General features: G+C 45.4%; 1 protein-coding gene across 4 annotated transcripts; it reads left to right on the top strand.

The window, feature by feature from the left end:
- The first annotated feature begins 850 nt into the window (after positions 1-850).
- CD84 (CD84 molecule) lies at positions 851-26,385 on the top strand. 4 transcript variants are annotated; one of them, XM_064593782.1, is made up of 10 exons: positions 862-1,034; positions 4,803-4,867; positions 12,823-12,860; positions 12,973-13,170; positions 17,522-17,773; positions 18,115-18,234; positions 18,892-18,924; positions 19,923-20,020; positions 21,049-21,108; positions 22,989-26,385. In XM_064593782.1, exons 4-10 carry the CDS (start codon positions 13,077-13,079, stop codon positions 23,046-23,048), a joined length of 717 nt encoding a protein of 238 aa, XP_064449852.1. In that variant the 5' UTR covers positions 862-1,034; positions 4,803-4,867; positions 12,823-12,860; positions 12,973-13,076; the 3' UTR covers positions 23,049-26,385. The 4 variants fall into 4 exon arrangements, with proteins under 4 accessions (XP_045732681.1, XP_045732680.1, XP_064449852.1 ...); XM_064593783.1 differs by lacking the exon at positions 4,803-4,867; XM_045876725.3 differs by lacking the exon at positions 4,803-4,867 and having other exon boundaries at positions 851-1,034; positions 12,823-13,170; positions 21,049-21,103.
- Positions 26,386-26,800: the final 415 nt, after the last annotated feature.

The raw sequence follows: 26,800 nt of genomic DNA, 5'->3' as shown, positions 1-26,800 counted from the left end.
GAGGCCCAGGAGTTGGCCAAGGACACTTCTCAGTGGGAAAACCTTTACACAATCTTACTGCCCTTAGGTCTCAGAGGCCATGTCCTCAGCTTCCCCCAACACTCCCTGAAACAACTGGGTTCAAATTTAAACCGCTTGGCTCCTGGGCCCAAATATTTATTCCCATCACCTCTCCCTGACACCCCACACATATATAAGGCCCCTATTATTCTTCTAACAGGGAGTGGAGGCCTCGACTAAAGAACAATCCTTTATTACATGTAGTTCGATCATAATATAATTATACTCATTATGTTATATAGTCTACAATACACATAATAATTTATATAATCAATATAATTATATAATACAACTATATATAGTAGAATTATATGTAATATAGTTATATAGCTGTAATTCTATAATGTGAGTTGCTACCATTTATCAGGTTCCTGTTGTGTCAGTACATTCTTCCTATTCCCTATCCCCCTACCACATTTCACCTAATAATGCTAACTTGCTCTTCAAGTCTGCCTCAGCCAGGCTGTCAGTTCCTTTAGAAAGCCTTTCTCACACTCTCCTTGCCTGGGTTAGAGTCCCCTACTGCTCTCCCAGTTCCCTGTATTTCCTCTCTTGCAACACTTATCATACGATATAGGAATTGCCTATTTAATTGTTGATCTCCCCAACAAGAACATGAGCTCCATGAAAAGAGAGGGATCCGTTGCTTTGTTGTTCTGTATAGTGCCAGTTTGCAGAAGAGTGCCTGGCACGCAGTAAGCATTCAATACATATTTGCTGAATAAATAATTAATTAATGCTAGGCATTTTGTATTATATAATAGGAAAATATTATCATCATAATATATAGACCAACGTTTCTCCAATCCGCTCGCTCATACTTCCTTTCTTAGCGGTGGCTATAAACTGAGCAGGGAAACTTACTTGCAACTGGCTTTTTGTTGGAGGAACGCCTTCTTGTTCACACAAGATTACAGCCTAGAAGGACATGGCTCAGCGCTGCCTGTGGATCTGGCTCCTTTTCCTGCAAACCTGTGAGTTCTGACTCTTGTTGATGCCCTCCTAGTTTTCTATTAAGTTTTAGAAATTGCCCGTAAGGAAGACATTGAAATGCCTTCCCCATCTATTTTAACAAGTACACCCTGGGTTTCAGAAGGTATCCAACTGTCTGGGGAGAGACTTAAGATCCAAACCTAACTGTTTTTCAGCTTTTGAGGTTATGTTTCTGAATTTTATTTGTGCCCACTCTGCAAACCCTTTTGCTCAGGAGAGTCAGCACTTGGTAGGCCCACTGAGAAAGCACAGCAAAAGAATATATCATCTAAAACCTTGAATAACTTAAAAGCATTTCTTTTTGGCTTTAGATTCTGGTGTATAGTTTTTGAGAGAGATAGGCCTTTCCAAATTATATTTCATTACTGTATCAGGTTAGAGTAATGCATACCTATAATTATCATTGTAAGATCTTCATCTCTATAAGCCCCCTTTATTTTCAAAGCACATTCAGAATTATTATTCTGCTTCTATCCTTCAAAAACTCTCCAAAGTAAATGAGGAAGAGATTGTTATCTCCATTTTACAATAAGTTAGGTCTCAAAAAAGAAATGGAGAACTTGAAACTACTTTTCTTACTTACAGCTGAACAGTAAACTATAAGGACACATGGATACTGGTTGTTGTTAGTACAGAGAAAACTATGTAACATCAACACAGCTCTGGGGTGTTTTGTCTTCACAGTCTCTCATTAAATCCAAACAATTACCTTCTGTATATAAAAATTGACTATGCTAGGCATTTCTTTTTTTTAAAGATTTTATTTATTTACTTGTTTTTTTTTAAGCTTTTATTTATTCATTTGACAGAGAGAGAGAGAGAGCACAAGCAGGGGGAGCAGGAGGGAGAGGGAGAGGGAGAAGCAGACTCCCCACTGAGCAGGGAGCCCAATGTGGGGCTTGATCCCAGGGCCCTAAGATCATGACCTGAGCCAAAAGCAGACACTTAACTGACTGAGCCACCCAGGCACCCCTATGCTTGGCATTTCTAAATCTACTTATAGTCTCTCCTACCCACTCTGAAAAACTCACTAGCAAATTTCTGCTATGTGTTAGAACACAGAGAATCTAGTGGGTTGAGATTTCCTAAAAAGGTAGAATCAATACACCTTGGTCTCTCTGGTTCCCTTGATCACTTAAAGATGTGGCTCCTTTAATTTGAACTTCATGGAGATTGCAACGACTAGGCAGGACAACTTTTGGGATCCTGTGCTAACCCCCCCTGACATGGTAGACAGAAAATGAAAGTAGATGGGGAAGAGAGTTGGATAGAAGCTAAGTGAAAATCTAAGGATGTCCCCAATCTTCCAGAGAAGGGCTGGAGGGTGACATTTGATGTCACTTAATTTGCAAAGCATTCTGCGATTTTTATGCCTATATTCGTATGGGATTCACACTAAAGCCATTGAAGTAAGCAAAAATAGATACTATTAATCCCATTACACACAGAAAAAGTATAAACTAAGACTCAAGTTAAACAATTCACCCGAAATTTCACAACCTGATATTTGTAAGGTTGCAAAGCGATGCTGGTTCCTCTAATCCCAAGGATGGAGCTCTTTCTGCTCTACTCTTCTTGGCTTCCTCTCATTGGGTTTTCAGTTTCTTGAGGCTCTTTAAAGTGTTAGTGCATGCAGATTTAATGTGATCCTTATTAAAATACCAACAGCATTTTTTCACAGAACTAAAACAAACAACCGTAAAATTTATATGGAACCACAAAAGACCCTGAATAGCCAAAGCAATCCTGAAAAAAATAAAATAAAATAGAACTGGAGGCATCACAATCCCAGATGTCAAGATATACTACAAAGCTGTAGTCATCAAAACAGTATGACACTGGCACAAAAATAGACACATAGATCAATGGAACAGAATAGAGAGCCCAGAAATAAACCCATGATTATATGGTCAATTAATCTTCAACAAAGGAGGCAAGAATATGCAATGGGAAAAAGACAGTCTCTTCAACAAATGATGTTGGGAAAACTGGACAGCTACATGCAAAACAATGAAACAGAACCATTTTCTTACACCATACACAAAAATAAACTCAAAATGGATTAAAGACCTAAATATGAGACTTGTAACCATAAAAATCCTGGAAGAGAGCACAGCCAGTTAATTTCTCTATAACACTGATCCTAGCAACCTTTTTCTAGATATGTCTCCTGAGGCATAGGCAACAAAAACAAAAATAAACTATTGGGACTACATCAGAATAAAAGGCTTCTGCACAGTGAAGGAAACAATCATAAAATTAAATGACAACCTACTGAATGGGAGAAGTTGGTGATAAAAAAGTTGGGGCGCCTGGGGGCCTGAGTCGGTTAAATGGCCAAATGACATGTCCAATAGAATGCCTTTGAAATCACTGAAATAAGAGAAGTCTGAGTACACAAACTCATGACTCGTCCACGTTGGAAAAGTTTTCTCAAAGAACCAAGACTCACAGTCATATGCTCCAAATTCCGCTTTCTCATCCTAACTTGTGACTATGATTCTGACTACTTCTGCAAGGGTCTAGCCATGCACCCTCTAGGGTGGAAGACAGAAGAATCCACCACTTTTGCTTCATGCCCATTGTCTTCTATATGTTCTTTCTCACACTCTTTTAATTCTTCTTTTTCTGTACACTTTTCTTGCTTTAGTTTCTTCAACCATTCACCTGGCTCCCATTTCCTATCCCCCAGCAATAATAGTAATAACTAACCATTTATGGAGCAATCATGACATGTTTGGCATTTCTCTAAGTAGTAATATTTATTATTCACCTTAATCCTCACAATATTGTATGAGATGAGCACTTTCAATACCCCAGTTTTACATATGAAACACAGGAAACTAGAGGTCGTTTAGCCGAAAAGTGGAGGAAATAGGATTTGAACTCCAATGTCGTTAAACTTAACCACTGAAAAAGGCTGCCTTTGCCTTTGATGCCCTTGATGCTGAAATGGAATCATTCAGGCAGAGAATGGGGCTGGTGGGCAGGTCTTTGCCAACCATAGAAGTTTAAGCAGGGCACTGAAGCAGAATATCCAAGGAAATGAGCATATCCAGACATGGTTCAAGTATCAGTCATATCAATATGATGTGAGTGGATTTGAATTAGTTTTTTTTTTTCAAAATAAACAAAGGTCCAGTATCAACAAGGTCTTGATGTCCTGTTGAATGTATAGCACAGTAGAAGGATTCCAGAAGTCAATACTGAGAAGTCCAAGAGGTGAGTGGGCCCACCTGGATATCTGTCCACAGATACGTAGGTCCTGACCATCGTCCTGGGGGTTAGACACAGGATTTCATGGCTGCAGGGGTCCTGGTGAGATCCAATTTGCTACCAGTCCAAAGTCCTTGTAGAGAGGGGCCTTTGAGATAAAGATAAAGCCTCTGTTCTAGAAAGAGGTTTGAGCAGACTATTACTGCAGACATTCAGAAAGGTCTAAAAAGCAGAAGCCCACTTATAGAAATGGAAAAATATGTTATGTATGGGGGAAACTGGATATCAAGACATCAGCTCAAAAATCCTGTTTCCAAATAGAGGCTGGGAAAGAGCATCAGTGTGCTAACACAAGACTTGTAGGAGGCAGTAGAGACCCACCTCAGCAGCCTGATGCGCTGAAGCAGGCCTGGAGATCAGCATGGTGACTGACCAAGCAGCCAGCATGCCTTCACAAGAGCTCCAAGTCTCAGTGGTAGACATAGGCTAGTCAAGTGTTTCCTGAATCAAATCTTTCTTGTCTTGAACCTTAGAGAAGAATGAACCTGCAAGTTTGGGATTACTAGGCTCACCTGTGTGGAAGCTGGAAAAGAAAGAGGTATGAGCAATCAGTTGGGAGACTGATGTTGGTGGCGCTATGTACCCATATTTTCTTTGTTATACTCAATTCTTGATTATACACCAATAGAGGGAAGTAGAGGCTGGCCAGGATCCCATCTCGGTTTTGAGAATTTGTGTGTGCATTTGTTTTTGTTTTGAAGAAACGGATTCAAGTCAACCCAGATCTCAAAAAAGGTGATAAGAAAGTTGGGGCTTCTGGGTGGTTGAGTCTGTTAAATGACCAACTGCTGATTTCAGCTCAGGTCATGATCTCAGGGTCCTGGGATCGAGCCCCACATTGTGCTCTGCACTCGTCGGGGAATCTGCTTCAGGATTCTCTTTCTCCCTCTGCCCCTCCCCCCCATAAATAAATAAATCTTTAGGGAAAAAAGAAAGTAAAAAAATCTAATAGACATTAGTATACATACTATTGTGTGGGGGTGGTAGGTTCCTTTACTTAAACCCTTGTGACCAAGGACTTTCCACCCTCATGGAGAATGACACAAAACTGGCTACTCAACCCTTTGCTTCCTCTTTGTCCTTTACTCGCCTTCACTCAGTGTAACGCACTGTAACCCATTCTCTCCTGACGGGTGCAGGGTGTAGTCATCTCCAGCCACCCTTCTGTGCCTGCTGTATTTAGGGAGGTCATTCCCCCCACTTATTGATCTAGGAGACAGTGGGTGGAAGGAGAGGAGGGGAAGGTTAGCTAGTGCCCTCAAAGCACAAGAAACGCTTACTTGAAGGATCCTAAAGAAGCTGGGAGAGGGGGCGGGTTCAGGTGGCTGTTAGCAGCAACATGCTCTTCCTCATCTCTGCTCTCGGTTTCGGCTCCCTGCTCAGGACTCCAGTGCTCCTACTTTCCTTTTTCCCTTCAGAGCTCACTGGGGTATTATTTTCATCTCTCTAACCACGGGTCTTTGTTTTATATAGCACACACATACAAGTGCCTAGTATATGCCAGACACCGTTCTAAGAAATTTACAAATATTAACTCCTTTAACTCTCATAACACGTCTATGAGGTAAGCGCCACTATTAGCTTCATTTTAAAACTGATAAAACGGAGCACAGAGAGGTTGCTAACTTTCCCAAGGTCTCAAGCTCACGCAGTCAGGTTCTTCTTCACTAAGTGAACACCCAAGTCCACACCCTAGGGTTCCAGCCTTTTCTTGCCTTTGCTTCTCCTCTAGTGTTGTCTTTCTCACCCCTCCCTTCTGTGGTCTGGTATATGGAAGTCAGGAAATCACAGTCACTGAGAGATGTTGTAAGAGTGGGTCACTTCGGGGCACCTGGGTGGCTCAGTCGTTAAGCATCTGCCTTCAGCTCAGGTCATGATCCCAGGGTCCTGGGATCGAGCCCCGCATTGGGCTCCCTGCTCAGTGGGAAGCCTGCTTCTCCCTCTCCCACTCCCCCTGCTTGGGTTCCCTCTCTCGCTGTGTCTCTCTCTGTCAAATAAATAAATAAAATCTTTTAAAAAAAAAGAGTGGGTCACCTCTTCCTCACTGGCCTCCCAAGGTTGCTCAGCAACCCTTTCATCCCCTTAATCAATGTCTTGTTGGCCTCTAGAATGTTCCTTATAGTAGCATTTCCTCAAAATTTTTATATTTATCAAAATAATAACAGCAACTACCATTTATATGTGCCAGGCACTGCACTAACTGCACAGCCTCATAATTGTATTTAATAATTATCCACATTTGAGAGGTGAAGAACCTGAGGATCAGAGAATTTCAGTAATTTCCTCAAAATAGCATAGCTAGGTTCAAATATACCTGGATTCAACACCTGTGCTCCTCATCTTTACACTTCCTACCTAGACCCACCCTCACCTCTTCACTCTTAGCAGAAAGCATCACCTTCTACATTACTAAAGAGATGCAGGTCATCAAGCGTGACTATCTTCTATTTAATCCTCTCTACTCCAAAATGTCCACTGTGTATTAAGCACCTCTAGGTGCCCTCAAACAATTCTATGGGATGGGTATTATTACATCCCATCTTGTAGTAAAGTAAGATAAGGACCTCAGTAAATATCAGGGGTTGAACTTGAGCACAGGCCACCTGACTCAAACCTGTGTTCCCTCACCTAACCAAGCAGCCTTTCTTCTATCCCCATCCCCAACAATACCTCAAAATACTCTGTCCTTTCACTCATCATCTCCTTTTCCCCTTCCACTTCAGACGAGGTATGACCCTCTTCTGATTGAAAATCTCTGCCTTCCACTTCCTGCCTCCATCCTTTGTTCCATGACAAACATTAGTGGTCTGTGTCCCTGTACTGTCCTGGGTCTGGGGATTTTAAGTTACGGTCCCTGGACTCAAGTCATTCACAGTGCTCAGAAACAGACACATGGGTTCATGACTACCACATAACATAGCAAGTACCATGAAGGAAAAACAGAGCTCCAGAGAGCCCATGAGTAGGAGCACCTAACCTAGAGCAGGGCTGATCAGGGAAATTTCTACATGGTCTTCTTACCTACCACCTACCCCAACTAACCTCTTTTCTCTCTCTCTCTCTCAGTAAAATTGGTATATAACAGTATGTAAGTTTCAGGTGTACAACACTATAATTTGACATCTGTATACTCTACAAAATGATCACCACCAAAAGTCTAGTTACTGTCAATCACCATATGGTTGACCTTCACCCATTTTGCCCACCCACCCTCCAACCCGTCCTGGTAACCATCAATCTGTTCTCTGTACCTGTGAGTTTGTTTCTGTAGTTTTTTTTTTTTTTTTTTTGGATTCTGCATTTGAGTGAAATCATATGGTATTTGTCTTTCTCTGACTTATTTCGCTCAGCATAATACCCTCAAGGTCCATCTGTTGCAAATGGCAAGATTTAATTCTTTTTTTTTTTTTAAAGATTTTATTTATTTATTCATGAGAGACAGGGAGAGAGAGAGGCAGAGGCAGAGGGAGAAGCAGGCTCCCTGCTGAGCAGGGAGCCCGATGCGGGACTTGATCCCAGGACCCTGGGATCATGACCTGAGCCGAAAGCAGACGCTTAACCATCTGAGCCACCCAGGCGCCCAAGATTTAATTCTTCTTTATGGATGAGTAGTATTCCATTATATATATATATATATTCCATTATATGTAATATATTATATACATTATTTATATATATTCCATTGTGTGTGTATGTGTGTGTGTGTGTGTGTATACCACATCCACCTTATCCATTCATCTATTGATGAACAATTAGATTATTTTCCTATCTTGGCTATTGTAAATAATGCTGCAATGAACATAGGGGTGTATATATCTTTTTGAATTAGTGTTTTCATATTCTTCAGCTAAGTACCCACAAGTGGAATAGCTGGATCATAGGGTAGTTGTATTCTTAATTTTTTGAGGAATCTCCATACTGTTTTCCATAGTGACTGCACCAATTTACATTCCCACCAGCAGTGTATGAGGGTTCCCTTTTCTCCATTTCTTCTTCAACACATGTTATTTTTTGTCTTTTTGATAATAGTCGTTCTAACAGGTATAAGATGATATCTTATTGTGGTTTTGATGTGCTTTCTCCTGATGATTAGTGATGTTGAACATCTTTTCATGTGCTTGTGGCCATCTATATGTCTTCTTTGGAGAAGTGTCTATTCAGATCCTCTGACCATTTTTTAGTCAGGTCATTAGTTTTTTCATTGTTGAGTTGTATGAGTTCTTTGTATATACTGGATATTAACTCTTATCGGATATATGATTTGTAAATATCTTCTCCTGTTCAGTGAGTTCCCTTTTTGTTTTGATGACGGTTTCCTTCACTGTGCAGAAGCTTTTTAATTTGATGTTGTCCCAGTTGTTTATTTTTCCTTTTGTTTCCTTTGTTTTTAGTGCTAGATCTACAAATGCATCACTCAGATTGATGGAACTTGCCACCTACGATTTCTTCTAGGAGTTTTATGGTTTTAGGTCTTACATTCAAGTCTTCATCCAATTTTGAGTTTATCTTTGTTTACAGTATAAAATAGCAGTCTAGTTTTATTCTTTTGCATGTGGCTGTCCAGTTTTCCCAGCACCATTTATTGAAGAGACTGTCCTTTCCCCCTTAGATGTCCTTGGTCTCTCTCATAAATATGCAGGAAATCTCTTCTGTTTTAAGACAAAATCAAGTAAATTAGTTTTACTGGCCTCTCTAGCTACCATTCTATTTCATCCCCTTTCTTTCACTCTGGCCTCATTCAAATCATCTTACTTGCACCACATTCTCAAGGGCCATCAATAACCTCCTAATGGACAAACCTAGAGTCCATTTTCAGTTTTTATTCCACTTGAACACTCTGAATCACTAAACATCCATGACAACCCCCTTCTTGAGACCCTTTCTTCTCTTGGATTCCATGATATTGTCCATTACTGGTGCCTCTCTTGCCACTTGTTCTATTTAGTTTCTTTTGATAGTGCCTCCCTGTGACTGTTCACAAAGCAGCCTTGGACTTTAGCCTTGCTTTTCCTGAATAACTCACCTCTCCCTCCATCACCTCCTCTCTGCAGATGATTCCTAACCTACTTAGATTTCAGTTCAATGGCAAGTGACAGTTTTCAAAAATAAGAGTGGCCTAAAGAAGAAAGAAGTTTATTTCTTGCTCATGTGAAAAAGTCTGGAGTCAGCAGTTCCATTGGTTGAATAGTTGACAAGGTAGTGAGGGATACATACTTTTTCAGTCTTCCTGCTCCACCATTTTCAGTACTTAGCTTCCTCTTCTTGATCCAGAATGTGTGTCTGAGATGCAGCAGTCATAGCATTCCAGCCTGCAAGAAGCAAGGAAGAGATGAAGAAAGCAAAATGCCCTCTTCTTAAAGACACAACAGTCATATACAACTCTTGCACTTTCATCCCATTGACCTGAACTTAGTCATATAACCAAAGTTAGTAGCAGAGAGCTGGACAATGTAGTCTTTATCCTGGGTGACCATATCCCCTGCTAAAAATTAGGCATTCTCTTACTAAGAATAAAGGAGAGAACAAACATTGGAAAATAACTGGCAGATTCTGCCACAACCCCCAAGCAATACTTTCTGCCCATTCTCTTTCCTTATCTTTCATCTTTCCAACTACTTACCAAGATTGTCCACCATCATCTTTTTTTTTTTTTTTAAGATTTTATTTATTTATTTGAGAGAGAGACAATGAGATACAGAGAGCATGAGAGGGAGGAGGGTCAGAGGGAGAAGCAGACTCCCTGCTGAGGGAGGCTATGGAAAGGCTTTGTGGCTTTATGAAAGTTGGCCAGCTCTTAAGCAGAAGTGCTAGCACCTACATCACTAGGCTCCTTGTCTTTCCACCACCTGACTCAGACCACAGTCAGAGTGCCTGGAGGCGACCGAGTCTGCATCTTGAGCATTGGTGAGCCCTAGGCCTTTCCTCAGCAGCCCAGGATTCTCACCAACAACACAAGCTGCAAGAAGAGCAGCAGGACTTTCTCCAGTTTGACCTGACCTCCACTGCTCCTGTCTCCTCGCCCTTTGATGCACCAGCATCACTTCCTGAATGACTTGCTATGGGGGAGAAGTCAAAAACAACATGACACACGCTGTGCGTTTTGGCCGCCGAACCGCCATGAACCCTAGGAAGTTCTGTTTTCACAAATCGTCTACACACTTCCTGGAGCTTGAGGAGAGAACCCACATCCTCTTCGCATTTTTAACTTGAATCCACAGAGCAGAATGACAGTTAGGTGCCAGGGTCTGACTTTTAAAAAGCCCCACAAGACATGGACTATCTAGCACCAGGATCAGCTGTCTAATTGACAGAAGCCAGTACAACATGAACAAGGTGTGGGGGGGTGTCCTTGTTCAAACAATAGTAAGACTTTCAAGGCCGCCTCGCTGCATTACAGCACGTTCAGAGTCCTTCTGAGCTCAAGGCTCCATGCACCTGCACACTCAGGCTGGCACACACCAAGTGCCCCTCTACCACACCCCACTGGCCCAATGGAACAGTTCATCTGGAGAGAATTAATGCTCAAGAAGCTGGATTTCGGTAAATTAAGACTCTTGCCACTGAAGGCAGCCTTAGTCTCTCCTTCTGTTCACCCAAGAGTTTGTTTCTTTTGCTCCTACCATTTGGCACTCATCAGATTGTGCTATTTTTTACTTACATACACATCGGTCTTATTCTCTAGGCTGTGAGCTCCTCAGCACTGCAACCACATCCTATTCTTCCCTGAGTCCCTAACCCAGCATCTGGCACAATGTTAGCACTTAACAAATGTCTGTAGATGAGGGTTCTTAGTTTCCCCCTCCCCCATGACCCTGTTACGTCTTCTTCTGTGCTTAACCCACCCCAACTAAGTCATCATGGCTCTCCTGGGATGGTCCTCCTAAGGCAAAGTCTTGGTTGGTCTGAAAGGAAAGAGGTTTGCATTAGCAATCCGTGGGCTCATTCAGGGGTTACTGGGCTGGAGGGCAAGGGTGGCCATTTTATAATTATATTGCCTTTCATTTTACAAACCAGGTATTAAATCAGTTTACCTTCATAAGGTGAAAGAGGAGAAGAGAGAAAAAAAATAAACCTCTCATTTCCCCCCACATTAGATTTTAAAAGCATTCATCCTTCAGGTTTTACTAGAAAGTGTTTCTGGATTTCCCAGAACAGGTCAAGTCCCCTTGCTATTCTTTCTCAAAGCACCGTTAATACTTATACAGTCGACCTTGAATAATGCAGGGGTTGAGGCTGCTGACCCCTCATGCACTTGAAAATCCATGTATAATTTTTGGCTCCCCCAAAACTTTACGAATAGCCTACTGTTGACCAGAGGTCTTACAGATAACAAATAGTCAATTAACACGTATTTTGTATGTTTCATTGTGTTACATACCTTATTCTTACAATAAAGTAAACTAGAGAAAAGAAAATGTTATTAAGAAAATTGTAAAGAAGAGAAAATACATTGGCAGTACTGTACCGTATTTATGGAGAAAATTCATGTATAAGTGGACCCACAGGGTTCAAATCTGTGTTGCTCAAGAGTCACCTATATATTTTGTATCTGTGCGTCTGTGGTTATCCAATCAACATGGATCTCTTCCTTCAACTCTTAAGTTCCTGAGAACAGGAACTTTATATCAATTTTTACTCACCACTGTATCCCCCAACTCCTTACATCGCACTTAAAAGAGTAGATGCTCAGCAAACGTTTGTATTAGAAATTTGATTAATAATTACCTGCCGTAGTATCTGGGACAAAGCTGACCTTGAATAAATCCATGCACTCATTCATAAATGTATGAATGAATAAATGAATTTTGCTTACTTCTGAAGTGTTCCAAGAGATTCTAGGCAACACATAAGTGAATTCCATTTATTATTCATTCCACAAATATTTACTAAGCACCCAGTACATGTCATGTACTCATCTAGAGGCTGGAGATAGAGTAGTAAACAAAAAAGACCTCTATAAAAAAAAATCACCAGCTTGGGAAATATTTACTCCAGAACTTCCAAAGCACTCTCTGCCTGTATCTTCTGGGATTAAAGGCATAAATGTGGCTTTCTTCTTGGAAAGACTATAGCAGCCAGGCACTTGTCCCAGCTCTTCCATCACTTGGCAATATGATCTTGGGAAAGAAAGACACTTAATTCTCAAAACTTCTGGAGGTGTATGGTCTTCGTCCCTCTAATCCCTTAGACCTTTCAGTCTGTAAGTCTAGATGAATGTTTTTCATGAAATAGATCCCTTGAAATTCACTGGAAACTCCGTTTTTGAATGAAAATCCCTTAGAAAATTTAGCCATCATAACATATTATATGTAGAGTAGAATACCAAAAACAAAAACAAAAACAAAACACAAAAAAACAAAACAAAAAACCCCTCCAGAGGTTGGATGAGCTGCATCTGGGCAGCTCTTCAGGGAGGCTCAAGCCTGGGGAGACAGGAGACTTTAAAAGGTGCAACAGTGAAATGGCTATATGGTTTTCTATTTATGTCCCCAGGTCTGGAAGCAGAAGGAAGTGACACAGACGTCTTCACGGTGATTGGGATTCTGGGGGAGTCAGTCACTTTCCCCTTAAATATCGAAAAATCACAGCAAGTTGTCAACATTGTTTGGAACTCTGAAACATCTGTTGCTTTTGTAACGCCAGGAGACTCAGGAACAGCACCCAAAGTTACTGTGACCCACCAAAATTATAATGACCGAATAAATGTCTCACGTAAGAACTACAACCTGGAGATCAGTAATCTGAGGATGGAAGATTCAGGCATCTACAAAGCCGACATAAATACAAAGACCCTCGAAGGGATGATCACCACCACCAGGCACTACAGGCTTCAGGTCTTCCGTAAGTTGTGGGAGGATAAAGGGCTTGTTTTGTTTTGCAAATTTGCTGTCTATAGAACTCCTTTATTTCTTTATTGGTTTCCCTAAATCTTTCTGTACTTATAAATCCTTATGTAAATACACCAATACTAAAAAAGAAGATGTGATTTTGTTTGTTTTTAGCTATGTAATCTTCAATCAACAAGTTGTCCCATGGACCTGGTTTTTCTTTTCTATAAAATGTGAATAATTAATCATATTATTCACTTCCCTTGGTCACTGAGAGGATCAAGTGAGATAGTGTATGGAAAGCACTTCTTTAAAAAAAAAAAACACACAACACCTCTTTATTTTAAAATAAGTGTAGCTGCATAGAGAGGTGTAAAGAACCAAGCAGAGAGGGGCGCCTGCGTGGCTCAGTTGGTTACGCGTTTGCCTTCGGCTCAGGTCACCATCCTGGAGTCACGGGATGGAGTCCGGCATCCCGCATCGGGCTCCTTGCTTAGCGGGAAATCTGCTTCTCCCTCTCCCTCTGCCCATCATCCTGCTTATGCTTTCTCTCTCTCTCTCACTCTCTCCTTCAAATACATAAATAAAATTTAAAAAAAAGAACCGTGCAGGGAGGTTCTTTGTGCATGTCGCCCAGTCCCCCTTGTACACAAGTTACATCTTGTGTAACTATAGGAAAGCAGGAATAAGGAGCTTATTCGGATGTCACAGTTGTCTGGGCTCTCATTTATGTGTGAGCATATGTGTATGTAGCTTGCATAGTTAATTCACATGTGCGCCGTGATAGGATCACTACCGCGATCAAGATCCTCAAGTGTACCATTGCAGCAAGACTCCCTCAGCCGCTCAGAGTCCCGCGTTCCCCCCCCACCCCCGGGCCCCAATTCCCGGAAGACCTTAATCCGTTCTTCATACCTATCATTATGTTATTTCACAAATGCCACATACATGGACTCATGCAGTAGGCATGCTTTTGAGATTGGCTTTTTTCACGCAGCATAATTTATTTGAGAGTCATCTTAATTATTGCCAGTATCAGTAGTTTATATCTATCTTTTTATGGCTGAATAGTATTCCATGGTATAGATGGACTAGTCTGTTCAAGCATTCACCCATCAAAGGATATTTTAGTTCTTTCCAGTTTGGGGTTATGACAAATGAAGCTGCTGTGCACATTCATGTACAAGTTTCTGCATGAAATGACTTTTTGCTTCTCCGGGATAAATGCCCAAGAATGAAAACATAGGGTAAATCCATTTTTCTTTAAAAGATTTTTTTTATTGTGATAAAACATACATAACGCAACATTTAACACTTTAACCATTTTTTATTTTTTATTTTTTTAAAGATTTTATTTATTTATTTGAGACAGAGAGAATGAGAGACAGAGAGCATGAGAGGGAGGAGGGTCAGAGGGAGAAGCAGACTCCCTGCCGAGCAGAGAGCCCGATGCGGGACTCGATCCCGGGACTCCAGGATCATGACCTGAGCCGAAGGCAGTCGCTTAACCAACTGAGCCACCCAGGCGCCCAACACTTTAACCATTTTTTAAAAGATTTATTTATTTATCTTAGAGAGAGAGAATGCAAGCAGGGGGAGGGGTAGAAGGAGAGAGAGTGAGAGAAGCAGACTCCCCGCTGAGCATGGAGCCCCAACAAGGGACTCGATCCCAGGACCCCGAGATCATGACCGAGGCCAAAATCAAGAGTCAGATGCTTCACCGACTGAGCCGCCCAGGCGCCCCTGTTTTCATCTCTTCATACGTTCGGTGTTACCCCCTCAACCTCTGGGAGGTGTTATACTATCTGCAGGTAGGGCGGACCACGGGAAAGTCTCATTTTTCGCTCTGTACATCTGTACAGATCACTGTTATAGCTCACCGAGGTCACTCCAGACTTCTCTGGGAGTTTTTCACAAGCCATCACTAGATCTGGTCTGGAATAGATCCCTTGAAGAGACTCACAAGACCAGGGCTTCTGGTGCGGTTGGAATGAAAAATATTTACAGCTTCTTCTTTACCATATTCTACTTCCTCACAGGCACAGACAAGTTTTAAAAAGCCGGGTTGCCCACCTAACAAAATCTATACCTTTTGGGGAGTTAGTGGAGAAGGTAGTGATACAGGAACTGACATTTACTGAACTCTATGTGTCTGGCATTCTACCACCTAATTTTTAAAAAATATATAGAGATCACACATATTTAGGTGGTACATGCACAGAGTAAAAGCAATATGCAGTGCATTGCAACACTCAACAGTGGTCACTGTTGCTGGCTTGTTTTGTCTTTCCCACAGATAATTAATGTGGCTAGATAGATGATAGATGATAGAAAGACAGATGGACGGATGGGTATTAGAGAGTTCTTTAAGCACAATAACCCATTTAGTCCTCACAACAAACAACCCTAGCAGGAGAAAATTATCCTCAGTGAAGCTGTGTGCGTCCCCGTTCTAGAGAGCAGCAGAGCCTGGTCGGACCCAGGTCTCCAGTGGCTTCTCCACTCTCAGCCACAGCCCCGACCTTCTCTGCCCAGCAGCCTGATGCAGGTAACGTCTCAGTTCCTGCTGAGAAAAATGCGATAGGATCCTATTCCTTACCACTATCCCCCACCTCAACACCCAGCAAAAAAGAGTTTCTCTAAGAATAAGTGAATATCAAGCAGAGAGTTGGACATTCTTGTAAATCCAGTTTCTAAAGAAATGCACACACACACACGTACACACTTTCGCTCATTTTTTGCTCTATACATCTGTATAGATCACTGTTATAGCTCACCGAGGTCACTCCAGACTTCTCTGGGAGTTTTTCACAAGTCATAACTAAATCTGGTCTGGAATAGATCCCTTGAAGAGACTCTCAAGACCAGGGTTTCTGGTGTGGTTGGAATGAAAAATATTTACAGCTTCTTCCTTACCATATTCTACTTCCTCACAGGCACAGACAAGTTTAAAAATACCACAGGAACTAGAAAGCCACATGCTGGTTCCTTCTGAATCCTTCCCACATGGCTGGGGGAGAAGGAACAAAGCCTAGCACAGCAGCCTGGCCAAGAATGAACTAAATTTACCAACTCAGAATGTGGGCATTTTCTTATCTGCTGGTAAAGGGAAGATCTTCCCTTTCCTTCTGCCGGCCCCAGATAGCTCTTAACTTCAACCTAAATATAATTGTTCTTCCGTAACCCTTTACTAGCCTACAACTTGGACAGTTTACCTTTCGATTGCTTTAGTAAAAATATTTTTTTAAATGAACTTTTAAAGAGATTTTAACTTTTCACCAAGGGCACTTTAGAACAACATAAAACAACTCAATGAAAACACACCAGAAAAGAGCCAAAAAAAAAATTTTTTTAAAGACTGTTTCGTGCAACGGTGTGCCGGTCCTTGATGGCGTGTGTCATACAAAGGACGTGCGGCACACGATTTCACAAAAGGTAATAAAACATACCCTGGTCTCTATCGTGCCCCCCATAGAGCTAGGTGCACGCACAGAATGCTCTCGTTGAGTTGTGCTGAACGTTCGTACCTCCCAGGCTACAGGGGTCATCGACGAAGAAGCCAACGAGAATGCTGGCTGATAGTCTCATGAAGTGAGCTAAGAAGGAAAAAGTAACTCAACAAACATACATTTCAGAGCTTCGCTTGCACATTAACAAGAGAGACCTCTTTGCTGAGTTGGATAACGGTTTTCAAATGCTGGAAGAATATTTCCTAGTTTTTTTTGGTGCTATTCACCAAAAAACTTTTAAGTTTAATCAACCTTAGCTATCTTTCTTCCATTGTTTTCTTCTGTCTAGAGTGAAACTCCGCAGAGCAGTCAACCCAGCCCAAGTTGGAGTATTTGCCAATTTCTTTTTTGGGGGGAAGGGGGTAAAGGGAGAGAGGGGGAGAGGGAGGGAATCCTAAGCAGGCTCCGTGCCCAGCGTGGAGCCTCACGTGATGCTTGATCTCATGACCCTGAGAACATGACCTGAGCCGAAATCAAAGAGTTGGAGGCTTAACCGACGGAGCCACCCAGGCGCCCCATTATTTGTCAATTTCTGTGGTGTCAATACTCCCTCTGGGTTTTAAAACTTGCAGAATTGGGAAGACTTTGTATATCATTACAAAAGACAGATACTGTAGATGTAAATAACTTTTAGAGTGCAGATAAGAGTAAATTGGCACCCCCCCAAAAATAGAAAGTGGTGAATGTTGAGTATGCATTAGCTTTTAAAAATATAATTAATGTTATTTATTTTTTTATTTTATTGTAAGTTTTTATAATTTCATTTTTCACGAATCCTTTCTGAAAATTTAACAGTTGGCTGTCCTGGTACAGGCTAGCTCCAGCTTACCACTGACACACGTCTTCCCCTCTTAGGTCGGCTTGGGAAGCCAAAAATTACGCAGAGTTTAATGACATCTGTGAACAGCACATGTAATGTCACCTTGACATGCTCTGTGGAGGAAGAAGAAGAGAATGTCACATATAGTTGGAGTCCCCCGGGGGAAGCGGGGAATGTAGTTCGAATCTTCTGGACCCCCGACAACCAAGAGCTGACCTACACGTGCACAGCCTGGAACCCCGTGAGCAACAGCTCAGACTCCATCTCTGCCCAGCAGCTCTGTGCAGGTAATCAGCTCCATCCAGCTCTCCTGCAGTCTCCAGGACTCACTCAGAAGAGAGGCCTGGGTGGGCCTTGCTCCCCACGGGGGTGGGGAGGCCAGGCCTCGCCCCCAGGGGCATCTCCTCCCAGGAGGGCCTGGAAAAAAGGCCAGAGCTTTCTGAGATAGGCCAGGCATCTGGGGTGTTCTGAGGCAGGCCCTACTTGGCCCTCTGATTCTGTTTCTAATGCTGACTTTGAATAGCAGAAAGTCCAGTTTCCCTTGGAGATTTGGCACTCCCCTGGAGGGCACCCCATTTTGATAATGCCCCTGAGTGTGGCCAAGTCCCACTGTCTCTTCTGTTTCCAGACACTGCAACAGGCCTCCATTCTCGCCACACTGGGCTGCTGAGCGGGCTGGCGGTGCTCTTTCTCTTTATACTCATTGTGCCTTCGGTACTTTTGTTCCTTTTGTGCAAAAGAGGACAAGGTAGGATTTTTCCAGAAGGTAAAATGTGGAAATGTACCTTCCTTCTTCCTGGGACTGAAGTCATTTATCCAAGGTGGGGTAGAGCGGTCCTTTGTTCCGGGGAATCCGTCTTCTTCCAATCCCCCCTCCTCCACCTCACCATCTCCAGAGTGCAGACCCCTGGATGACAGTGCCCTGAGTGGGCTTCATAATCTGTGCCTGGTGTCATCGGTATCTGGTGGGCCCAGAACCTGGGTGTGAGTTCAGTACCGCCATTGAGAAGCTGTGCTTCACTGGACATGTGTCTTTCCCTCTCTGGCTCAGTGCTCTCACGTGTGAAATGGGATTTGAACTAGAGGGTCTCCTGGGCCACTTCCAATTCCATCATATTTTGACTATGTCCTTTGGAGAGTCACAGAGGGACAGGTACTAACTTTGCATTCCATGGGCGTCACTAGATCCCTCTGGATCCCTCTGGATCCTTCTGTAGTTGTGCCATCTGCAATGCAGACAACCTAATCTTAGGCCCCCAGAGGAGCACTGTGCCCTCCTATACCTCCTAACCCCATGATCTCCCCAAATCTTCCTTTCCCACCAATCACAGTAACAAGCCTGGGTATAGAGGGGCTAAACCTCTGTTTCCATGTTCCTGACTCTCCTTTGGGTCTGATTCCTCAGGTTCCTTCTTGAAGTCCTTCAGTAAGAACTCTGGTAAGTTCTCAGCCACCAGTTTCCCCGGATGACAACTGGGAGAGATGAGTTCACGGCAGACTGGTTAAGACTCAGCTTGTGCCTTGCAGGCGGTCTGGGCCGAAGGTCCCAGCTCGGCCGTTTATCAGTTACAAGTGATCTGCCACCGTAAGCATGTTTTGTCAGTGGTAAACCAGACATACAGGACGTGCTGCACATACTTATTAAGGGGATTAAACGGAATTACCCACATAAAGTACTTGGCCTGGAGCCTGGTACGGAGTAAGGACTCAGTAAACGTCAGCACTGTGCTTACGACTGACGGCCCAGGCTTGGCACGGGAGGAGTTAAATTCTCTTCCCTGGAGAATTTAACTCAAATGGCTGTGTGATGGGGAGAAGTCCTGACTCAGGCCATAGGGGATCTTCAGGGTTCCTCCAAGAGACATCTGTCTTCAGTCCCTCACAGTCTCTTGGGAAGGAAGAAGTGCTACTTTTTCCATCTATCAACGAGATGACAGAGAGCACTCGGTCTGGCTTGCCTGCCGGGCCTCAGGCAGGGTGTGGGTCCGTCTGGCTCTCCTGCCTGGTCTGGCACAGGGTCTGGGACAGGACTTAACTCTGGGTACCGCTCAGCTCACTGTGATTTGTGGATGTCTTGGTGCCCTGAAACATGAAGGCCCCAAATTCTAGCCATCTCTTTTCGACTTCACCCTAAAATGTTCCACGTTAGGAGCAAAGAGAGGAACACACTGGGATGGATGCCTTTACCAGCCCAGGAATTCTTAAGAGCAGGGACTTGTCTCTCCGGGCTTTGCCTCTCCGGGGCTCCCACAGCACATGAAATCCCGACAAGAAGGAGAGGCGGTCCCAGGACCCGAGCATCCGTCTCAAGACGATGATAGCCATTTGACCTTTTAGGGCTTCGTTTCTTTACCTTAAAAAGAGAACCTTAGAAGAGGTCATCTCTAAAATCTCTCCGCCTCTCACGCACCGTGCTTCTATGTTTCTTTGTGACAGATGCCATCTCAAAGAAAACAATATACACCTACGTCATGGTTACGAGAGATGCCCCGCCAGCAGAGGGCAGAATCTATGATGAAATCCCCCAATCCAAGGTGAGCTGATGCCACTCATGGGTCCTCACCACCACCCCCGGGGAAAGGGAGTCGGGGCAGCAGGCCGGGGATCTGGAGGGTCCAACCAAGCATCATCATGTCAGGGAAATGAGGCCGTGAGCCCCCCGACGAGGACAGGAACATGGCCAATGGTCACCCTGTGGCAGCCTCTAGGGGTGGAGGCCGCCAGCTTCCACATGGGGGTCTGGCTCTGGGTGAGGTGAGAGGCCTGACTAGGAGTGGACTGCCCTCCACGAGGGACAAACAACAAGGGAGCCCCTGGTGTAAGGGGAGGGCTGCTAGGTGGCCACCGACATGGGAACAAGGGCACAGAACCGAGAGAGGTCCCCCCTTCTTAAAAGATTTTATTTCTTTATTTGAGTGAAAGAGAGAGCACGAGCAAGGGGAGAGGGAGAGGGAGAAGCAGACTCCCAGCTGAGCAGGGAAACCCCGTATGGGACTCGATCCCAGGACCCTGGGATCATGACCTGAGCCGAAGGCAGATGCTTCACTGACTGAGCCACCCCAGGAGAGGTCCCCTTGAACTTCCTGGTGTGGCGGCGGCAACCCCCTCCTCCCACCTGCCTTTCACCTGCCTGCCCCGCCCTCACCGCCACCCTGAGCCAGGCTTCTACAAGCACAGCTTCCCTCTGTGTCCCGTGCCCGCCTGCTCCCCCCGAGGTCGACAAGAGTGCTGGGCAACAGAGGTCTGCCTGGTCTGTCTAGCACTGTGCTTGGACTGATGGGCGGTGAGGTGCACAGAGCCAAAATCTTCAGGGAGCAAGACCCAGTCTGAACCGTGCAAACCCCTCCTCTTGGCTCCTGAGGGTTTTACCCAGCGGCTACCCACCCCTCCCGCCCCACACCTGACCCTCTCCGAGGCTGGATGGAACCAGAGCTGAGGCCAGGAGAGGAGGCTACCTGGTGGGAGTGGGAGCAGGGGGGCAGCAGGCTGGGCAGAGGCGGGAAGGGGGCCTGGCGAGGTTTTGCCTGGGCCCCTCACTGAGGGGAAGATGGGTGTTTTACAGGAGCTCCCTGACAAGGAGGAGCCAGTGAACAAGGTTTATTCCACATTGCAGACTGGTAAGGTAAATCCTTTTTGACTTCTTATCCCTGTTGCCTGTCTGTTCCAGCCATTCTGCTGTACCCTGTCCATCCAAGCAGGGGCCAGCTGGTTCCCTCGGTGCTCCTCTCTGTCCCTCTCAGGACCAACTGCTGAGGGCCGTGGCCCACAGGTGTTTCACACCTGCACGGAGCCCGGCTCCCAGGTCCGTGGCCATCCAAAAGCTGGCCAGCTTGGGATGCTGGGCCTGCCTCTAAATGCAGGAGCCCCCAGGCCTCCGAAGTGCGGTGTGGAAACTCCAGCCTCTGGAGCAGCTGGGGCCATGCCGGCTCACAGAATAAAACTAGACAACAGGTGCCCCCCTCTGGACAGACACAGGCCCACACCGGGTGCCCAGACCAACAAGTGGAACACAGGCCGAATTTCAGGTCCCGCTTCCCCCGCCAGCCGACTTGCACAGGGTGCAGCCCGCACAACAATTTGCAACGGAGCTGCGACACTCACAGTACCCTGTGCCTCAGTGTCCTGCTCTGGAATATGCGTGGACGGAAGGTAGGACTTTCAGTCTGGGGCATCTGTCACTGTCCATGAGGATCCTCATTTCTGCTACAGTCAGAAAGCCAGCTTTGGGGTCTCTTGGCAAACCAAATGTTTTGCCAGTGTTCCTGTTTAATAGTTGGGCAAAATCATCATGAAAGACACATAGGAACCCAAGGAGTCTAGGGGGAAGGGAAAGTCATGAGAACAAATAACGAGTGGGAGGAAACATTAGGAAATTGGCTGCAAATGGATGGAAACTGAGAAGTAAAAGCTGATTCGGTAGAGGGCATCTGTGAGCTGCAGATGCAGGAGACTTGCAGGCGAACTCAGTGCACAGGTCGTTGGGGTGTGAAGCTAAGCCAGTGTCCTGGAGCCCGAGACGGAAGGGCCTTCACTCCCTCAGTGCTCAGGAGAGGGAAGGAAGGAGAAGAAGACTAAGGGGCACCGGAGGGACGAAGGACGAGGGGAAGGGGAAGGAAGAAGTGAGGGGCAGGGGGCCGCATGTGTGAGCCGAGATCTGAAGGACAGGGGAGGACACGGGAGGTGACACTGGCAAGGACTGGATCAGAGGGATTAATCAGGGCGTCCGGGTTGAGGCATCTCAAAGCGTGTCCTCTAGACAAGGCTGATGGCGATTATTGATTGGTCATTATATAATTTAAGAAGAATTGTTTTGTTATTCTGTTTTTTTAAATTTTTTATTGTTATGTTAATCCCCATACATTACATCATTAGTTTTAGATGAAGTGTTCCATGATTCATTGTTTGTGCATAACACCCAGTGCTCCACGCAGAACGTGCCTTCTTTAATACCCATCACCAGGCTAGCCCATCCCCCCACGCCCCTGCCCTCTAGAACCCTCAGTTTGTTTTTCAGAGTCCATCGTCTCTCAATTGTTTTTCCTATTATCCTTTTGGGTCCACTTTATTTGGGAGCAGGGTGTGGGGAGGGCTTTGGGTCTGTCCACATAACTAGAGCACAGGACGCTGACTCGCCAGTATGTGAAGTGCAGTTATGGAGGTTCAGAAGGAGCTGAGGCTCAGCTAGGAACAAGGAAGGCAGGTAGCTTGAGCCTGGATGTTGCTCAAGCCTGTAATCAAAATCAATGCAAATACCCCCTTTCCTTCCTGCTGCTTTTTTCTGGGCTCCGCAGTTGATGACCCAAGGGTTTGCAAGCGGGTGACCAGAGCAGAGGCAAGGGACCCAGCAAAGGGCAAGGCCCTGCTGCCCCAGATTCCGCCAGCACCAGGGAGGCCTGAGGCATCTCCCTGTGCCGTCTGTCTGTCCCGGGCACCACCCAGGGCTGGGCTTCCCCAGCAGCATCTCTCAGTTAACCTGCAGTTCCAACTCCCTCTTGTGCACAGATGGGGAAAACCAGCTCTCAGGACGGCAAACCTCCTGGAACCTATGAAAATGTGATCTAAGCTCATGGCCAGCATTCTCCCTGTGGACACTGAGCTTCAACAACCATCGATACCCCGGCAGATGCCCCGGACCCAGACTTTCTCTGCGCACGTCTTACCTGGAGATTGCAAACCATCACGCCCCAATCTGTGACTTTTTTGTGACTGGAGGTGCTGAGCCTTCCCAGCAACCCCCTATGTAGACAGGATTGGTATTTTGCATGCCTGTACCCAGCCATGGCATGCCACCTAGGAGGCTCTGATCATACTCAATGTCGTGGGGAGCCCCGGTGCACGACCTCCACAGTCCACACAGCACGTGAGACAAATGAGACAAAAGCACCCTTCCCCCGAGGCACATGCGGCCCCTCCCAAGCACGTGGCTTGATGAGTAGAGTGTGGGCTGCACTTCAGTCTCTACGTGCCCCTTTGCCCAGGAACCTTTGTGCAGGGGCGGCTGGCTGGCCATGCTGTCGCATGGGAAGCCATGGGAGCTATGGCTCTTGGCTGTGCGGACACACTATCCAAACGGAGGGTTGGAGAATGCTCCTTCTGTAGGGACTGGACAGCTGCGGCATTTTTCTTCAGGCTCTACTTCGGAAGCCTCATAAGATTTTCTTTCTGGCCAAGCTTTCAACTTGACTGGGCCATTTATGGGGTGACCAGACATTGGTTAAACACGATTCTGGGGGGATCTATGAGGGCATTTCTGGATGAGATTAACATTCGGATTGGTAGATTGAGTAAAGCAGATTAATCCCTGCTCCCATACGGGTGCATATCACCAGATCCATCAAGAGCCTGAAGAAGAAGAGGACAGAGTAGGGGAGAATTAATTCTCTCTGCCTGGCCATCTTAGAGCTGGGATATCAGTCCTCCTGCTTTAGGACTTGGACTTGGACTGGAACTTGCACCATCAGCTCTCCTGGTTCTCAGGCCTTTGGACTTATGCTGGAGAACTACACCATCAGCAGTCCAGCTGCAGACCCTGGGATTTCTCAATCTTCATAAGCACACAAGCCAGCTCCTTGTTATATCTGTTTCCTGTTGGTTCCATTTCTCTGAAGAACCAGACTAATACCTATTCCAAGCAGCCTCGGCAAGAAGAAGAGACCGTCCCCAGTACCCCATTCACCAAAAGGACTTGACCAGCTATACTTATGACACTTTAGGGGAGCTGAGTACAACCCAACCATCGAAACAAGAGACCTTAAAAGAAGTGGGTCATTCTTCAGAGGGAACTTGGCAGATGATGGTGTAGATGATGAAACTGGCTTCGCCTCACCTCTGTTACTAAGGTTCAGTCCAGAGAGTCACTGCTTCACGCTTTGGTTCGATGCCCCTGCGCCCCTGCTACCAGCGCTGAGGAGGAATCACCCATGGCTGAGCAGAACATTCAAGTGATCATATGAAGAACTGTTTCCCTTATGTGTGAGCACCCATAGCCAGTTAAATCCTAAGTCCGCGTGAACAATCCCAGGCTGGGCAGCAGAAGTGAGCTGCATTTAGGCAGAAGGAAGGTGTTAGTTTCAGTGAATGGTTCCATCGAGCCATCTAGCCCTGACCACCATTAGCACTGTGTCGGGGGATGCAAGACCCTCAAAGTATCAGATGAGCATAATGTCTGCCCTGGTCTAGCTGCCCTGTGCAAGGCAAGCACGGACACTACAGTTAAATGCTGAATTACACGTTTTGGGGAGTGGCAGCAGCTAGTACGGTCAGGGAAGGCTTCACGAAGGAGGTGGAGCTGAAGCTGCGCTCTGGAGGAAGGGTAGGATCTGGCTGAGAATGGAGAAGACAGAAGGCATCCAACCGAGGAAAGCACAAGAAAGAAGCAGAGGCCGAATCGGCGTGATGTGTTTTGGGCACCACCCCAGATGCACGGAGCACGTTCACAGTCCCTTGCCTACGATGGCAGAGTGCCTCTGCTTTGGTGTGCCCCCCAACCCCCAGCCCTTTCCACACACATCAACGCTCAGCTCAAATGTCACCTCCTCTGTGAAGCTCTCCCTGGCATCACTGGTCAAATTAATTATGGCTTTTTTTGCCCTCCTTTCCCCCCCTTGGTCCTTATATCACTGCAACTCATTTCTTTCTGCCTCACGGTATAGATCATTATTTGTTTCCTTCACACTGTACATACTGAAGGGCAAGATCCATGACTTCATGACCATGGAGAGTGATCATGTGCGATGAGAGTTTTAGTCCCCTGTGCATCCACCACCAGCCAACGTTGTGCCTTGTACCCTGCCTGTGAGCAATAAATGCTATTGAATAGAATTGAAAATGACCAGCCAGCTCAAATAGAAGGTACACGTTGCAAGTATTGATAGACAGAAGCCAAGAAGCATAGTGGAATCCAATTATGGCAAGCGTTAAATGTCAGAATGCAGGGGCGCCTGGGTGGCTCAGTTGGTTAAGCGACTGCCTTCGGCTCAGGTCATGATCCTGGAGTCCCGGGATCGAGTCCTGCATCGGGCTCCCTGCTCGGCGGGGAGTCTGCTTCTCCCTCTGACCCTCCTCCCTCTCATGCTCTCTGTCTCTCATTCTCTCTCTCGCAAATAAATAAAAATCTTAAAAAAAAAAAAAAGATTTAAATGTCAGAATGCAGACGTCAGTGTAAGTACTAGTTCTTGGAGGGAATTTTGGAGGGAAAAGACTCTCAGAGTTAGACCAGCGAAGACATCACCTGAAGCCATGAACCAGGTGTGAGTGAAAGGCAGTCACTCCAGGGAGGGACATGAAGGAAGAAATAAGGAGACCTGTCATAAGGATGGAGAAGTTCCAAAGGGACACCGAACAGGCTGGGCTTCCCCTAAAATAAAAGCATGCCTCACCTTTGTGTGAGCTGAGGGACCGCTCCTGAACATGGTCCTTCTCTGAACTGTCCTTGCTTCTCCCTGGTGCGCTCACCCAGTGAAACTGCTGGTGTCTTACAGCCCCACTGGCAAGTAGGGGAGAGGAATAGAACCAGAGGCAAGAGTTCCTTGGGTTTTCCAGGAGAACAAGCCTGGGAAGGAACTAGTACCCAGGAATTCTTCATGTGGCCTTTGGGATTTGGGACCACTGAGCTCCTGTCTCTCACTTTCTTTTCTCTGACTCTTCTGATCTATGAAGATATAAGCTACTCACCCCATCTCTAGGGGCTTGGTTCTCAGATTCTCCTTCTGTGAAATGGGTGTGATCTCATGCATCACACTAAGATGGGCCAGTTTTTACGAAAGTGCATTGAAATTGGAATCTTAGGGGTAGGGCCCTCTAGTGGCAAGTGCCGGTAAGGCAGCACAAGCCAGGCACCTGTGGGTCCACATGGGCTTTCAGCAGAGAACAGGGAACAGGAGAAACAGTGCAGCGAATGCCTCTCAGAAAAAGAAAGTGAAGCCGATTTAAAATGTGATGCTTTTAAAAAAGCTATAGAATGCTCTAAACTGCACAGCCCACAAGAGAGGAGCTTGGCTGGGCCACTTTGGAAACCCAGCAAAGAAAGGAAGGAGCCTGATTGGCCTGGTGATTCTTTTTTCCTTTTTCCTTTTTTTTTCTTTTTTAAAAGATTTTATTTATTTGAGAGAGTGAGAAAAAGAGCGCGCGCGCACAAGCGGGGGGGAGGGGCAGAGAGAGAGGGACAAGCTCCGCCGCGGACTGAGCCCCACGCGGGGCTCAATCCCAGGACCCCGCGATCATGACCTGAGTGCAAGGGAGAAGCTTAACCCACTGAGCCACCCAGGCGCCCCTGGCCTGGTGTTTCGTAGGTTCAGCCTGGAGAAAAGAAATGG

This window comes from Mirounga angustirostris, unplaced genomic scaffold (genome assembly GCF_029215605.1).
Source record: "Mirounga angustirostris isolate CCGP_5_RB_7025 unplaced genomic scaffold, mMirAng1.0.hap1 SCAF_6, whole genome shotgun sequence".
Classification (NCBI taxonomy): domain Eukaryota; kingdom Metazoa; phylum Chordata; class Mammalia; order Carnivora; family Phocidae; genus Mirounga; species Mirounga angustirostris.
Note: the sequence above shows the minus strand (reverse complement) of the source record. Positions and strands in the feature narration are given on the sequence as shown.